We start from the raw sequence: 18,014 nt of genomic DNA on the forward strand, positions 1-18,014 counted from the left end.
TCATTTATCTGTTTGGATTCATAGCCTGCCCTTCACCATAATTCAGTAAAATGATTTTAATAAAAAATATAAAAGAACAGTTAAAGCCAGCAATGCTACTACAAACCCAAAATTTAAAAAAGGAAACATAGGTGTTAAAAGATTAGAAAAGGGAAGGTCATACAAATGGAAAAACATGAAAGTCTGCAGTGAAAAATCAAGCCAGGGGCCAGGAAAGGTACTTTGTGATTGAATTGCTAAGGGGTAGGGTGAAAATTTCATCTAGTATTTAACGTTATTGTTAACAAACTCTTTAAAGCTTGTCTTTGAAGTTTTACTATAAAGTTTTCAATAACAGAATTGGCTAATCTGAAGTAGCTACAGTGAGTAAAATTATGAAACCCTAAAAAATTAACATGCTTATGATACAGACAGGCAACACTCTTACACGTCTGTTAGTGTATCTGAATAATAATTAACACACATAGTAGCCAAGAAACTAGTAGAAATTGAAAATGACACACTTGAAAAACAACTTATCTTTGTGGAGTGGAAGTTCAAAATATATTCCTCCCAGCTTAAAATGCAATGAATTGTTAACTTTAACTAGGATGGCATACTGCTAGCAAAGCTAAAATGCGTTTAGAAGTATCTTTAGTTTAGAGCTTCCTCCTGATTTAATACTTCTAAAGAATTTCAGATCTGAACAGTAACTTAAAACTCTGTTGTATTATTTTTTAAACATACAAGACACTTCAACCATGTAAATAACAAGAATAATTCTTAAAATCCATTGTTTGCATTTCAGATACAACCGTATGAGAAGATAAAAGCGAGGGGGTTGCCTGATAGTGTTGCTTCAGTCTTAAACAAGCTGGTTGTAGTGAAACTGAATGGTGGTTTGGGCACCAGTATGGGGTGCAAAGGCCCCAAAAGTCTTATTGGTGTGCGAAATGAGAATACCTTCTTGGATCTCACCGTTCAGCAGATTGAGGTAACTTGTTTTTGTTTTCTCCCCGTTAATAAATCTTTATAGTAGGGGCCTTTAGGTTGCTGCTGAATTATCTCCAACTCCCATCATCCCAGACAGTTGGGAGCTGGAGCTACCTCTGTTTTATAGAAAATGTGAGTTGTGCAGGCACTATAATTTTTCATTGTTCAGAAATATTTAATTGTTACTACAATCTCATAAGTACAGTGGTGCCTCGCAAGATGAAATTAATCCGTTCCACAAGTCTCTTCGTCTTGCGGTTTTTTCGTCTTGCGAAGCACGGCTATTAGCGGCTTAGCGGCTTTAAGAAAAAGGAAACAAACTCGCAAGAACTCGCAAGACGTTTCGTCTTGCGAAGCAAGCCCATAGGGAAATTTGTCTTGCGGAACGACTCAAAAAACGGAAAACCCTTTCGTCTAGCGAGTTTTTCGTCTTGTGAGGCATTCGTCTTGCGGGGCACCACTGTAACTAAGATTGTCACCCTAAATCTTTATAAGAAAAGCCCGTGGGCAAAGCATGTGGAAGCTTCCATTTTAATATTGGTCTACGTATAGTACAGTAAGCATACCAGTTATATAGGGTTACTTCCCTTGATTTAGATGTGTACATTTAAATCGGTTTACTCGGTGTTAGATACCATAGATACATCATTTTCATATAATTTTCTCTTAAACCATAACATGCTGTAATTTTTATATTCGTATTCCACAATCGTTCCCATGCTTCCATGTCTATATTATGACCAATATCTATTGCCCAATGTATCATTGAAGATTTTACTTGCTTGTCCTTTGTCTCCTATTCCAATAATATTTTACACGTTTTAGACAGCACTTTTATATTATATTCCAACAGATCTCTCTCCAGTTGGGATATTTGTTCCCCAAACCCCCGTATCCTGTTTTTTCTTAAATACTTCATTCAAATTATGATATTGTATCCATGTTGTTAATTCCTTAAATTATTCCTTAAATTATTTTAATTGATACCCTCTTGTTTTAATAAATTTCTATAAGTTGTCCAGGGATGCGGGTGGCACTGGGGGTTAAACTACAGAGCCTAGGACTTGCTGATCAGAAGGTCAGCAGTTCGAATCCCTGTGACGGAGTGAGCTTCCAAATTTGAAAAAAGCATTTTAATATCTTCCCAGGCTTTTAAATAATTATCTTTATACAAATTTATATTATTTGCTGTTAATCATACACCTAAATAGGTAGGTGATTAGCTGTGGGAGGAGCTTATCAGAGCTTCAGGGCAGCAGCTGAAGAAGGAACAAAAAGGGTTTTCTTGTGTGAGTTTCTTGTGGCTGATTAGCTGCTCTCTCTGGGCAAAGGTCAGAGGGGGCAGGGCTTCTGTTGAGGTAGGTGATTAGCTGTGGGAGGAGCTTATCAGAGCTTCAGGGCAGCAGTTTGATCCATATTTTAGATTTAGGGGAGCTAGTCTCAAACATTTGTTGGGGGAGACCTAGGTTTTTTGGGAGGGATTTATTTGTCCTGTCTCCACACTTTTTATGATAGAGGACCACTGTAGTCACCCCCAACGACACGTTCCCAAGATGGAGGGTGAGGGAACAGCTGCAGTCGCCTGTGGTTCCTGCGCAATGTTTGCCATCTTGCCAAAGGTTGCAGGCAGCTTTACCTGCAGCAATTGCATGTTGATTGCCCTCTTAAAAGACAAAGTCCAGCAACTGGAGGAACGTGTAGCTACGCTCCAAAGAATTAGAGAGCTGGAACTCTTCTTGGAAGCAACAGAGCACACCGTCTCCACCAATGAAGAGACAGGGGACTCCCCTGAGAAGGTGGCTAGTTCACCAACACAGGAGCCAGATATATGGAGAAACGTGACTCAAAGAAGTAGGAGGCCCAGGGTTCGCTCTGATTGTTTAGAAATACGCAATCGCTTTGAGGTCCTTTCCCCTAGCATGGAAGACGAAGAGCAGACTCCATTTGAGGATCTCTCCCTCATTACAGTCGATCAGGTATATGAAGACGAGGAGCAAAGGCAGTCCTCTGGGAATGTCCAGGCGACCTTGGAACCGACAGCTCACAGAAGAACCCCGACCAGACCTAAGAGGAGGCGTGTAGTGGTGATAGGGGATTCCCTACTGAGGGGAACAGAAGCAGTGATCTGTGGGCCTGACAAGATGTCTCGGGAAGTGTGCTGTCTCCCCGGGGCTAAGATCCAAGATGTAACTGAACGACTGCAAGGAATCATAAAACCCACTGACAAATACCCCTTCCTCTTGGTTCATGTGGGAACCAATGACACTGCAAGCAATAGCCTCCAGAAGATCAAAAGAGATTACAAGGCTCTGGGCAGGAAATTGAAGCAATTAAATGCACAAATTGTCATCTCATCTGTCCTCCCAGTTGAACGACGTGGCCCAGGGAGAGAGGGAAAAATAGTGGAAGTGAACAACTGGCTTCGCAAATGGTGCAAACAGGAACGGTTTGGATTCTTAGATCACGGAATGCAGTTTATTGAAGATGGACTTCTGGCAAGCGATGGGCTGCACCTCACAACGGTTGGGAGGAATGTTTTTGCAAAAAATCTCAGAAACCTCATCAGGAGGGCTTTAAACTGACTAATGTGGGGGAGGGAGACAGTGCTCCTGAAGGTAGGAGTCTATCAATTGATGAAGATGATCATCCAAATGTCATAGACCGAATGGAGCAAAGAGCATGCAGACCTAGTGGTGGGAGGAGAAAATCCTTAAATAAGAGACACGGGGGAATGATTAATGGACTTCAATGTCTGTACACTAATGCGCAAAGCATGGGAAATAAACAAGATGAGCTTGAGCTCCTGGTACAGCAAACTAAATATGACATAATAGGAATCACTGAAACCTGGTGGGATAAATCCCACGATTGGAATGTAATAATGGAGGGATACAATCTATTTCAAAGAAACAGACCAGATAAGAAAGGAGGAGGAGTGGCGTTATATGTCAGGGATGTGTATACCTGTGAAGAGATCCAAGATTTAGAACCTCAAAGCCAAAGTGAGAGCATTTGGGTCAAAATTAAGGGAGAGAAGAATAACAGTGACCTCATTGTGGGAGTTTACTATAGATCCCCAAGCCAAACGGAGGACATAGATGATGCCTTCCTGGAACAGATGGCCAAGCATGCAAAAGGAAGGGAGATAGTAGTAATGGGGGACTTCAATTACCCGGATATTTGTTGGATGTCAAACTCAGCCAAGAGCATAAGGTCAAACAGATTCCTCACTGCCCTTGCAGACAACTTCATTGTCCAGAAAGTGGGAGAAGCAACAAGAGGAACAGCCATTTTAGATCTGGTCCTAACCAATGTTGATGACCTGGTTAGTGGGGTAGAAGTGGAAGGATCATTAGGCGCGAGTGATCATGCTCTTCTGAAGTTTACTATACAGCGGAAAGGAGCAGCCAAGCATACTAGGACTCAATTTCTCGACTTTAAGAAAGCCGACTTCATAAAGCTTAGGGAAGTGCTGGGTGAGATCCCATGGACAGTAATACTAAAAGGAAAGGGAGTTCAAGATGGCTGGGAGTTTGTTAAGAGGGAGATAGTAAAAGCACAACTTCAGGCAATACCAATGAGACGGAAACATGGAAGGTGCCTAAAGAAACCAGGGTGGCTATCTAAAGAACTTTTAACTGAGTTAAGATTAAAAAAGGATGTGTACAAAAAAATGGAAAAGGGGGGAAACCACCAAAGAGGAATTCAAACAAATAGCCAGCACGTGTAGACACAAAGTCAGAAAAGCTAAAGCACAAAATGAACTCAGGCTTGCTAGAGAGGTTAAAAGCAACAAAAAAGGCTTTTATGGGTATGTTCGTAGCAAAAGGAAGAACAAAGAAACAGTGGGGTCACTCAGAGGAGAAGATGGTGAAATGCAAACAGGGGACACAGAAAGGGCTGAACTCCTCAATGCCTTCTTTGCCTCAGTCTTCTCCGATAAAGAAAACAATGCCCGACCTGAAGAATTTGGAGCAAATGATTCAGCAGAGGAAACACAGCCCAGAATAACTAAGGAGATAGTACAAGAATACTTGGCTAGTCTAGATGTATTCAAGTCTCCAGGGCCAGATGAACTGCATCCAAGAGTATTAAAAGAACTGGCAGATGTGATTTCAGAACCACTGGCAGTCATCTTTGAGAATTCCTGGAGAACAGGCCAAGTCCCGGCAGACTGGAGGAGGGCAAATGTTGTCCCTATTTTCAAAAAGGGGAAAAGAGAGGACCCAAATAATTACCGCCCAGTCAGTCTGACATCAATATCAGGGAATATTCTGGAGCAGATCATTAAGCAAACAGTCTGTGAGCACCTAGAAAGGAATGCTGTGATCACCAATAGTCAGCATGGATTTCTGAAAAATAAGTCATGTCAGACTAACCTGATCTCGTTTTTTGACAGAATTACAAGCCTGGTAGATGAAGGGAACGCAGTGGATGTAGTCTACCTTGATTTCAGCAAGGCATTTGACAAGGTGCCCCATGATATTCTTGTAAAGAAGCTGGTAAAATGTGGTCTTGACTATGCTACCACTCAGTGGATTTGTAACTGGCTGACTGACCGAACCCAAAGGGTGCTCATCAATGGTTCCTCTTCATCCTGGAGAAGAGTGACTAGTGGGGTGCCACAGGGTTCTGTCTTGGGCCCGGTCTTATTCAACATCTTTATCAACGACTTGGATGATGGACTCAAGGGCATCCTGATCAAATTTGCAGATGACACCAAACTGGGAGGGGTGGCTAACACCCCAGAGGACAGGATCACACTTCAAAACGACCTTGACAGATTAGAGAACTGGGCCAAAACAAACAAGATGAATTTTAACAGGGAGAAATGTAAAGTATTGCACTTGGGCAAAAAAAATGAGAGGCACAAATACAAGATGGGGGACACCTGGCTTGAGAGCAGTACATGTGAAAAGGATCTAGGAGTCTTGGTTGACCACAAACTTGACATGAGCCAACAGTGTGACGCGGCAGCTAAAAAAGCCAATGCAATTCTGGGCCTCATCAATAGGAGTATAGCATCTAGATCAAGGGAAGTAATAGTGCCACTGTATTCTGCTCTGGTCAGACCTCACCTGGAGTACTGTGTCCAGTTCTGGGCACCACAGTTCAAGAAGGACACTGACAAACTGGAACGTGTCCAGAGGAGGGCAACCAAAATGGTCAAAGGCCTGGAAATGATGCCTTATGAGGAACGGCTAAGGGAGCTGGGCATGTTTAGCCTGGAGAAGAGGAGGTTAAGGGGTGATATGATAGCCATGTTCAAATATATAAAAGGATGTCACATAGAGGAGGGAGAAAGGCTGTTTTCTGCTGCTCCAGAGAAGCGGACACGGAGCAATGGATCCAAACTACAAGAAAGAAGATTCCACCTAAACATCAGGAAGAACTTCCTGACAGTAAGAGCTGTTCGACAGTGGAATTTGCTGCCAAGGAGTGTGGTGGAGTCTCCTTCTTTGGAGGTCTTTAAGCAGAGGCTTGACAACCATATGTCAGGAGTGCTCTGATGGTGTTTCCTGCTTGGCAGGGGGTTGGACTCGATGGCCCTTGTGGTCTCTTCCAACTCTATGATTCTATGATTCTATGATTCTATGATTCTAAATACTTTACCTTTTTTCAGTCTTTAAACCAGATACATCTTGTAATTTGTTTTTACTCTCATCATTCATACTTTTAACCAAGAGTTTGTTTTTATCTTTTATGAAGGATTTCATATCATGATGAGGTTTTGGGTTTGTATTGATTATGTCATGTATGACATTAGTCTAAAAAAACCTTTTGGAGTAGAGATATTTTCCTGCCATTATTCATCACTTAGCAGATGCATTTTTTTCAAAAGGCATTTGAGATGTTTTGCTGTTGACTCTATATGTACTCTGTTCTCTGTTAATTTCAGACTTGGAACATGTTCAGAAATAGGTGGGACACTCGATGTTAGCAAAAAGGAAATGAAGCATATTTTCAATAAGATAATATCAAAGAGCAGCTGTTGTACTTGGTGGCCACTCCAAATGAAACTGCAAGTTTTTTGTGACAGACAAGTTTCATGAAGGCTTAGAAAGCTTCAGTATGTGACTGAGATGCTGGCACCCAGTTTTGCCACCTGTGGTCACAGCAGCTACATGAAGTTGTGTAGCTTATACTTTCAAAATAGAAGCAAGCTTGCAGAAACTCATCCTTCTCTACAAATCAGTTCAAAATAGGTTTTGAGTTGGGCTTTCATGTATTATGTTGTAGAATGAGAACTGCTAAGAATTTTTGTGGGGGGGGGGGACCACCAGATTAATTGAGAAGGCATAGTAGAATGGCAGAAATGCAGGAAATAGTCTGGGTGCTATCATGTCCTTTTTGTAGTATGTGACCTTCCGGGTGTTTTTTACTTGCTTTGTTTTTAAGAAACCCAATCATCATAACTTCTTGTGCCTAAAACTACTTACCCAAAAGGTGTAAAATTGAGCAGTTCTGTAAAAACAGCAACATTAATTAAAAGACAGTGAAATTGAGATTCCATTCTTCATTGCAATTACAATATGTTTCTGAGTAGTTACAGTGAAACATTTGAGGAGGGTAGCAGGGAGGGTCAGTGAAGTGCCCAATGGGGATCTAATTCAGAGCAAAATAGATAGTAGCTGACTGAGATTGAAGTTGTTGGGCTCATTCACATTAGAGGAGGTGATTCCTGAGAAATCTTTGATTCTAGGGCTTTTTTTAGTCTAAAGTCATTGAAGATTATAAAGAACCAGCATGATACGGTCTGGTGTGCTGGCCTAAGCAGAAACCTGAACTCTTTACACTCATACCTCAGGATAAATATGCTTCAGGTTCAGCGCTTTTGGGTTGCGCTCTGTGACAACCTGGAAGTAATGGAGTGCGTTACTTCTGGGTTTCGCCACTTGCGCATGCACAGACGATCAAAATGATGTCATGCGCATGCACGGAAGTGGCAAACAGCGCACATGCGCTGTCGCGTCTTACGTTCTGTTCAGGATGCAAACGGGGCTCCAGAACAGATCCCATTCGCATCCCGAGGTACCACTGTATTTCAAATATTTATAACTTGCCCTTTAACAAAGCTCTTAGAGTTGACTAAAATACAAAATGCAAGTCCTAAAAAAAATGAAGCAATCTCAGTCTTTGAGGCAGCAATAAAAAAATAGAAACATATAAAACTGCTTTTTACCACATCAGACCATTGGTCCATCTAATTCAATATTGTCTACACCATTGGTCTGCAACCTTTAAGACAAAAAGAGCCACTTGGACCCTTTTTCCGAAGAAAAAAAACCTGGGAGCTGCAAAACCGGGAAGGTGACGTCGGGACAGTGCGTGACTAATGCACGCACCGCCCCATGCGACGTCACAGCCAGTACAGCGCCCGCCACAGTGGGGAGTTTCGGGGCGCACAATGCACCTCCTCCCCTCGCTAGTATCCGCCCCGGAGCCGCGGCAAAGGTGTAAAAGTGCCACATGCGGCTCCGGAGCCGCGGGTTGCAGACCCCTGGTCTACACTGACAGGGTTTCAGATAAGCGACTCTCCTAGTCCTACCTAGAGTTATTGGAACTTGAACCTGGCACCTTCTGCATGCATAGCAGAGGTTCTATCACTGAGTTGTGGCCCAAACTGAACATACCGTGCTTTTTTTTCCTATGGGGACTCAAGGCATATAAAAATAAGAACTGCTAAAAACATAGAAAAAGCTCATAAAAAAAACCTGTTAAACATGGATAGAAGTAAAACAATAAACACATATAAAATCTACTAAAACTAAAACTATACCAATAATTACAATAAAAACATCATGGCACCCGCCTGTTCAACAAAAACAGTCAGTTCCCCAAAGCAGTCTTCACCTGCCAGCAGAAGGACCACCATGAGGGAGCCAGTCTAGCTTCTCCAGGGAGGGAGTTCCAGAGTCTGGGAGCAGCCACTGAGAAGGACCTCTCCTGTGTGCCCACCAAGCATGCCTGTGCGGGTGGTGGGACCGTTAGAAGGGCCTCCCTCCAAGATCTCAAAACCTGGACAGATTTGTATGAGGGAATACAGTATTTCAGATAGCCTGGCCCTAAGATAGATAATAGCCAGACCTTTGGATTGTGCTCAGAAACAGTCTAACCCCCCCCCCCATAACAATATAATACTGAAATCACACTAAAATATTGACACGGTTACTAGTTAGACAGATGCCTAGCAAAAATTAATAAGCAGCCCATCAAATACTACCAAATGCCTAGAAGAAGACTCTTAAATTGATGCTGAAAAGATAATACGGTCTGTGCCAGGTGGCCCTTATTAAATGAATTTCTAGTATTTATGGAGGAGGGGACTAGGATATACCCAGGGCTGGAACTCAAGGAAACTCAGTTCCAGTACCTCTCAGTTGGGCGCCATTGCCATTATAAGAGCAGAAGGGAGGCATTTATGGTGAGTTCTCTTTTTCTAGAAAAATAGCAATGGCTATACCTTCCCATGTGCTATAACTATTATATCTACTTTACTGCTTATGTAAATAATGAAACTGTGTGACACACAACTGCTTTTTAGATAGATTTGAAATTGAAATTGTGTGTGGCAGTGGATTGATGTGAAAGTATTTAGCTGGTTAGAGTTACAACATTCTCAATGCTAGCTTAAGCATTTTATAAGCTCCTGCAGAAACTTTGTTTTTATTTCTACCATTTGCATGGAAAGCTGGGGAGACTTTACATTTATTGAAAATAAGATCTAAAAGGTGGATATTTCAATTTCCTTTGAAAGGTATTTATTTCTCTGTCTCAAGCTGGGCAACAAACTGTGGCTGTTATGTGTCACAGTTTTCCCTATAGTTATTCTCTTGGGTGGTGATGGCGGCATTGTGTGTGTGTGTGTGTGTGTGTGTGTGTGTGTGTTTTAAGCACTTCAGTAGGAATCTATTCTGCTAATTTCTTCTGACTTCCGTCCATTGGACCTAAGAATGTATTCTTTGATCATTGTCCTTGAGTAAAGGATGATACAGAGAGTTACTGTTAAGATGGCAAAATTAATATAATAATCCAGTAGTTTATTTTCCAAATGTTTTTATTTCTTTACAGCATCTAAATAAAACCTACAATACAGATGTTCCTCTGGTTCTAATGAACTCATTCAACACTGATGAAGACACAAAAAAAATCTTGCAAAAGTACAGCCACAGCCGTGTGAAAATCTACACTTTCAATCAAAGCAGGTATTGACAGCACTTGGATTTAGGTCATAAATGCTACATGGCTAGATGCAAGAAAGGCATATTCTGTGTATATCCATTATATCTTAACTCCTCCCAATTTACTTCCATTTGGGCAATTTGAAACAACTGCTTGAGGTCCCCTGTATTTTTGCAATGTTGTGGGAACTCGCATCACTTTTCACTCTGTAGCTTGACCATCCCTCTACAGTGTTAGAGGCATTTTTAAGCAGCCCTTGCCCCTATATGTTGATTTTAAATTGTCCTTTGAGATTGAAGGGCATCAAATTCAGAAATACACACTTTTTCTGTGAGCAGAAAGTCATAGCCACATGTAGTATAACTAAGTTGTAGCTGATGTTTGGAGTTAGTTAATTTATTTAAAGAATTTAAAAACCCACTCTTCAGCAATAAAAAAGAAAGAAAGAAAAAGCTTTCAGAACAGCTTATAGGTCACTACAAACGTATCTCAGCCATTAGGCTTGCAATCTAAAAATGCAAAAAGAAAAGAAAAAAGAATTGGAAGAGAGGAGGAAATAAACTAACTCAGATACAACTTCTTGGTTAAAAGTTCTTATGGTTACTGTTCTTAACTGTTCTTAACTGTTATGTTTTTAACTTCTTGGTTAAAAGTTCTTATGGTTAAAAGTTCTTACAACTTCTTGGTTAAAAGTTCTAATGACCAGCTGGGGTGAAAGAATTAGATGAGAGGAGGAGCAAAAAGAGTATTTTGGGGTTTTGTTTTTTAGGGGTTTTTGTTGGTGGGGGATATTAATTTTGTATATTAATTTTATATGTTCATGTAGAAATTGTTTTAATTTGGTTGTGTGATTTTTTATTTATTGTTTATTCCTACTTTTGTTATGTTTGTAATTATTTTTTCCTGCATATTGTAAGCTGCATTGAGCATGGTTTAAACTATGGAAAGGCGGCATACAAATGAAATTATGTATGTACGTCTACAGCTGTGCTGACAGAATTGGGGTTTAGACCCCGTTTTGGCACAGAAACTGCTTTGGTCGCCCTGTATGATGACCTCTGTCGGGAGAGAGACAGAGGAAATGTGTCCCTGTTAATTCTCCTCAACCTCTCAGTGGCTTTTGATGCCATCGACTATGGTACCCTTCTGGAGCAACTGTCTGAGTAAGAGGTGGGTGGTTTCTGGTGGTTCCAGTCCTACTTGGATTGTTGTTCCCAGCGGGTGTCACTTGGGGAGTGCTTTTCAGCCATGTGAAGTTCTGCAGGGCTCAATCCTATCCCCAATTCTGTTCAACATCTACATGAAATCGCTGGGTGGAGTTATCCAGAAGTTGGAAGTATGTTGTCAGCAATATGCTGATGACACTCAGCTCTACTTCTCCTTTACATCTGCAGATGAGGCAGTGGAAGTGCTGGACTAGTGTCTTGCCTTGATAATGGACTGGATTAGAGCCAACAAACTGAAGTTCAATCCAGATAAGACTGAGACCCTGTTAGCGGGTGGTTCCCTAGACCATCCTCTGAAAGAGCAGGTTCATAGCTTGGGGGTACTCCTGGATTTTTTGCTGTCACTTGGGGCTCAAGTGTTCTCAGTGGCGTGGAGTGCCTTCAATCAGCTTCCGCTGGTGGCCCAGCTACGCCCCTGTCTGGACAGGGATAGCCTAACTACTGTTGTCTATACTCTGGTAACCTCAGGGTAGGTTACTGTGATACATAGGGCTACCTCTGAAGACAGTTTGCCGAATGTTTCAGAGGCTGAACGCCAAAAACCCAGACGTGAATGCTTCTGTTTTTGAATGCGCCTTGGAAGTCGAACAACTTCTGAGGCGCATTTCTCAATTCTCCACATTGAACTTGCTGATAGCCCTTTGATCCTCGGTTTTTGAATGTTTCGGAAGTCGAATGGACTTCTAGAACACATTACGTTTGAAAACTGAGGTTCCACTCTGTGTGTGTGTGTGTGTGTGTGTGTGTGTGTGTGTGATTGCACTACATTCCTTCTTTCTTCTGCTGTAGCCTGATATAGTGGCTGCTGCAAAGTGGCTGCCGATGGAGATGCCTGGCTTCTCAGCAGAGCTGGCAGTGGCCCCTCTATCCTCTGCTACCCCAAGTTCCCTTGTAGGTCATAAATATTTTGTAAAACTGTCCATTATCTCCCTTCAACTTCAACTGTTCTCCAGCCCATGTTGGTGTCTTAAAGGGTATTTTCTTTTACAGGTACCCACGGATTAATAAAGAGTCTTTACTACCAGTAGCAAAAGATGTGTCCTATTCAGGAGAGAATGCAGAGGCATGGTATCCCCCAGGCCATGGGGACATCTATGCAAGTTTCTATAATTCTGGATTGCTAGATAATTTTATTGGTGAGGGAAAGGAGTATATTTTTGTGTCCAACATAGATAACCTTGGTGCCACTGTTGATCTCTACATCCTTAACCACCTCATGAATTCACCAAATGGAAAACGGTGTGAATTTGTTATGGAGGTCACCAATAAAACGAGGGCAGATGTTAAGGTAAATACAAATACTTATTTCAGAACTGTGTCTCTGTCATTGTAAGTCACATACCAAGGACTGAAATGATTGGAGAATGTAATAATTGATATAACAAACTGGACCCATAGAAGTGTTACTTCCCCGCTAGCCTATGAAATCCTGAATCTGATCCCAAGATTTGTAGTGCGCTGCAGAATGAAAGCAAGTAGTATTATAATGGGGGGTAAACTCTAACTTTTTTTTCTATTTATGACCTGCTTATTTTAATTTCTTTCTAGAATTTGTCTCCTTTGGCTGTGTCAAGACACTTAACAATTTCAAAACAAAATGCAAGCAAAAACAAGATCCATTATAAGTTATAGGTTACCTTAAACTATAACTTAATTGAACCATCTTTCTGTCAACAAAGTCACAATAGAAAAACCACTATTAAATGGCTGTTTTAATAAACAAGTAGAAAACTCTTGGTATGCCCAACTGTGTAATAGGTGGCATGGAACTGGTGAAAACATTCTAGCTGAATGCTGCCGAGATCACTTGTCTAATTTAAGCTAGAAACCAAAGGCAAGCAGGTCACAGTTAGTTTTAGCAAGGTAAATTTGCTTTTTTATGTTTGCTTGTGCCCACATAACATTCCATTTCACTTAGATTTGCTCTGTTTTTCCAGGGTGGTACGCTCACACAATATGAGAACAAACTGAGACTAGTGGAAATAGCTCAGGTGCCAAAACCACATGTAGATGAATTCAAGTCTGTTTCAAAATTCAAAATATTTAACACAAACAACCTATGGATTTCACTCTCTGCAATTAAACGGCTACAGGAGCAAAATGCTATTGATATGGAAATTATTGTCAATCCAAAGGTAAGAATCTGAAAAGGTCAGAAACTGAAGGGACAAAATTGAAAAGAGAGGGTAAAAATGCCAATATTGAAAACTTTGTGTCAAGTTTAGGAAATATTGGAAGCCTGATCCAAAATATATCCTTTTGGATTAAGTAGTGGGAGAAGTATTTCAGAAAGTATTTATACTTCTCTTTATCACTTCTTCAGAAGTTTTGGATATAAAAAGCTTTGGATATTACAGGAATATATCCAAATTAAATTGGAAAATATAATGTAATTATTATGTATCGATTTTGCTTTTAAGGATCAAGAACTGGCAATTAATGTAAATAAATAAATGGACTAACTTACATTTTTATTGTGACTTATTTGTATTTTATTGTTATAAGATGTGTAAACTTTGTTGTATATTTTGTTGTTCCTTCAGCTTGTAAACCACCGTGTGCCTAGCAGTATAGAAAGGCAGTACACAAATTAAAAGGGATTATGATTTTTATTAGCAGCCCAAGTCCTTAAAGGTCCTCCCTTTCACGTCAGGCTATTTAGGGGACCAAATAAACCTTAACAAGAGGTATTAGGATGAAGTGCTAGGGATCTCTTCCTCCCCTTATTTATACTTCTTGTGGTTTGAAAATGTGGTGCACTCGGACAAAACGTACATCTTTGAGCTATAGTTTGGATGGAGCAACTATTAGTTACATATCTTTAGGAGCCAGGTGAAAGCTTCTCCCAGGACTTTGGCTAATTAAACAGCCTGGCCTTTTAAACTGGGGGGGGGGGGGTGTTATTGTTTTTGTTTGTTGCTGTGGTATGTGTTTTTGTGTTTTGTATTGTAAACCACTCTGTGATATTTAAAGAAATAACAGAAATTTTAATCATCATCATCATTGTTACCAATTCAGTTAACGTTCTTGAACAGTTACTTAACTGATGAAGCTTTTTCTTCCAGACATTAGATGGTGGTTTAAATGTTATTCAGCTGGAGACTGCTGTTGGTGCTGCCATTAAAAGTTTTGAGAATTCTCTGGGAATAAATGTACCCCGTAGCAGGTTTCTGCCTGTCAAGACCACGTCTGATCTTCTACTTGTGATGTCCAATCTATATAGCCTTAATGCTGGATCTTTAACAATGAGTGAGAAAAGGGAATTCCCTACTGTGCCACTGGTCAAACTGGGAAGCTCTTTCACCAAGGTAAGCACAGCTCTTAAATGAGAGGAACAAGAAAAATGTTAATTGCAGATGATGGGTAAACAGTTTTATCAAGCTCCTTCACATGGCTTCACATAGAAGCCAATCTAGTTGCGTCCCTGAATGCTGCCCTAAGAGTAGATTAAATGAACTGGAAATTTGGAGTGAGGTGCCTTCACTATGCTAATGACAATCAATTCTACTCTATTTCACTGGAGTCAGGTTAACCAGTAGACTTACTGAATTACTGAATTCAGTAAGACTTAGTGAATTAGTGTTTGGGATCAGTAACGGATTGGATGAGACACAGAAACTTGGAGTTCAATCTAAATAAGACAGATTCCATTGGTAGGTGGGTCAGCAAGATGGTTTCTGGATAGGGCTTCAATCCCCCAAAAGGACTAATTTTAGAGTCTGGGAGTCCTGATAGATCCATCATCATCACTAGAAGTCCAAGTGGCATCTGTGGCACGCAGTGCCTTTCACCAGCTAAGAATGAAGCACAGCTGAGGTTCCTCCCAGAGGGAGCCCGGTACAATTATCCATGCTCTGATCGCTTCTAGAAGGGGTTGCTAGTATTTGTTTTATAGAGAACTGCCTTTTGAATATTTCCCAGCGATTCCAATTTATTGCAAAACACAGCTGCTAATTGTGACCAGCTGGATAGAGTATATCTTATCAGTATTTAAATAGGCACAGTTTTGCATGTCTGTTTTCAGGTACAATTGAAAGTGTTAGGTATTACTTATAAAGCACTCAATGGCTTGGTGGATGGCTACCCGAACAACTAGTATCTACCATTGCTTGCTTGAACCCTTCTATGTCCCCTGGTGAGCCCACTGCTACCAATAGGTCCTTTAATCTCAGATGAAGAGAGGACCTTCTTGATGGTGGTGACTTGCATTTGTCTTCTTCATGTACAAGCTTATCTGATGCCTAATTGGATGGTTTTTTAGTGCCAGGAGAAGACTTTTTATTTGCCTAGGGCTAGGCACACTCTAGCTTGTAGAATAGCTCATTTTAATTGTTTATAGCTTGGCAGTAAAACATTGACCATATTTGCATGTAGTGGTGGACCAAGCTGTGTGGTTTTATTTTATTTTATTTTAAAATTATTTTCATTTTTCAATTTAACAGTAACAATCATCAATTACATTTACATACCTACCTGTTTTGACTTCCTTCCTCCCCTTCCTTGGTTTCTTGTAAAAAAAAATTCAAAACTGCATCTCCTCCGTAATTCCTTTCGTTTCTCTCTATATTTCTTCCAAAGTCACCTTTTAATTGCTTGATTTTAAATTAATCCTGCTGGTGTGTTTGTTTACAATATTTTTTAAGATGATCCACATAACTCCCCCATTCTTTCTTCTTGATTTCTTACTCTTCCCGTAAATTTTGCCATTCTTTATTTAACTTTGCTTGCCATTCTTCCTTTGTTGGGACAGTGTGGTGTAATGGTTAAGAGCGGTAGTCTCATAATCTGGGGAACCGGGTTCGCGTCTCCGCTCCTCCACATGCAGCTGCTGGGTGACCTTGGGCCAGTCACGCTTCCTTGAAGTCTCTCAGCCCCACTCACCTCACAGAGTGTTTGTTGTGGGGGAGGAAGGGAAAGGAGAATGTGAGCCGCTTTGAGACTCCTTAAAGGGAGTGAAAGGCGGGATATCAAATCCAAACTCTTCTTCTTCTTCTCTTTCCATCTCTGTGCAAAGAGCATCCTAGTGGCTGTGGTTGCATCCATAAGCCATTTTGCTTGGTCTTCCAGTATATCCTGCCCTAGTATCCCTAAAAGAAAGGCTTCTGGTTTTTTAATAGAAGTTACCTTCAACATTTTTTTCAATTCATTATAAATAATTTCCCAGAAGTCTTATACTATCTTACAAGACCACCATCTATGATAGAATGTGCCCTTTTCCTATTTACATTTCCAGCATGTGTCTGATTTTGACTTAACACATTCTCGCTGATTTACTGGGTGTTAAGTACCATCTGTACATCATTTTCATATAATTTTCTTTCAATGTATAACATGCTGTAAATTTCAAATCCACATTCCATAACCTTTTCCATGCTTCCATTTCTGTATTATAACTAAAATCCCTTGCCCAGTGTATCATCACTGGTTTCACCTGTTCATCTTTTGTTTCCCACCCCAAAAGCAGCTTATATATCTCAGATAATAGGAAACAAAGAAAATGTGTTAAGTCTCTTTCTAATGGAGAGGTTTGATTTAAAAGGCCATTCTTTTTATCTAAGCTGTGTGGTTTGTTTTAGCCAGACCTGCCTTCTCTAGATGGCGTGCCGTAGAGTAGCTCTGTGTTATCTGATGTCTTTACCACTGTTGCTGGCAGAGTAGCTCACATTGGGAATACTAGGCTCAGTTTACTTCAGCAGAACTAGATGCACTTAAATGAAAGTGGCACAGTTTAATTGGTTTGTGGATTTGTTTGAAAAACTTGAAACTGGAAAATCTCAACCCTTACTAGAAAACCCCTCGGGCAACAGGTGATATTCTTGACTTCCTTCACATCAGCATTTGACCAGAAAACCTACTATGGTAGGTATTCAAGGGCAAATTGAAGCAGGTTGATGTGCCTTGTTTTCACATTATTTTTAAACTGCTTTTGTCGTCAGAACTCTTATAAATATTCTCCTATGACAATGGCATATTTGATAGTGGATGCTTACACAATCTCATTTGTTCAGTTCAGTTTTCCATTGTTAACCCAGATCCAAGTCAGGTGTGTTGATCCATCAAATTGGCATGAGCAAGCCCCCATTTGCTCTATCCTGGGTGTGAACATTGCAACCCCAGCTTCTTCAAGTAATCACCTCTTAAAGCTACGAGTAGCCTACCTTTATTTCCAGAGGGATAACAATGATGCCTACCAGAAACCTTTAAACTTAGATGAACTTAGAAAAGGACTGCTGCCCCCATGACTGCAATTCCCTGTCCATTAATCACTTGCATTTTGCATGAAACTATAGGAAAATAATAATTGTCTTTAGTTAAAGGGGTCAGGAAAAAAAGAGTTATAAAATTCCATGATAAACAACTAAATAAGCATAGTTCTAGTTGTTTATATTTCAAATAATTTCCAGACAAATCTTTCATGATGACATGGCATCATTCTTTAATGTCTGCTTTTTGAAAAGGTTCAAGATTACCTGAAGAGGTTTGAAAGTATACCAGATATGCTAGAACTGGATCATCTGACTGTTTCAGGCGATGTCACATTTGGCAAAAATGTTGCATTAAAGGTAGGTCCTACAATTTTCTGTATACAAATTGCCTTTGTATTTTGATAATATGTAGAAATTGTTGATCTGT

The 18,014-nt window shown here is 40.4% G+C and overlaps 1 protein-coding gene across 2 annotated transcripts in view; it reads left to right on the plus strand.

Annotated features, from left to right (window-relative positions):
- Positions 1-18,014, plus strand: part of UGP2 (UDP-glucose pyrophosphorylase 2) — a 32,252-nt gene that overhangs the window by 11,912 nt on the left and 2,326 nt on the right. For both annotated transcript variants that reach the window (XM_028721893.2, XM_028721892.2), the window contains exons 4-9: positions 788-973; positions 10,045-10,178; positions 12,372-12,669; positions 13,319-13,516; positions 14,447-14,689; positions 17,840-17,944. In XM_028721893.2, coding sequence (XP_028577726.1) covers positions 788-973; positions 10,045-10,178; positions 12,372-12,669; positions 13,319-13,516; positions 14,447-14,689; positions 17,840-17,944 — 1,164 coding nt within the window. The remainder of the gene's footprint in view (positions 1-787; positions 974-10,044; positions 10,179-12,371; positions 12,670-13,318; positions 13,517-14,446; positions 14,690-17,839; positions 17,945-18,014) is intronic.

The sequence above is a fragment of the Podarcis muralis genome, chromosome 3 (genome assembly GCF_964188315.1).
Source record: "Podarcis muralis chromosome 3, rPodMur119.hap1.1, whole genome shotgun sequence".
Classification (NCBI taxonomy): domain Eukaryota; kingdom Metazoa; phylum Chordata; class Lepidosauria; order Squamata; family Lacertidae; genus Podarcis; species Podarcis muralis.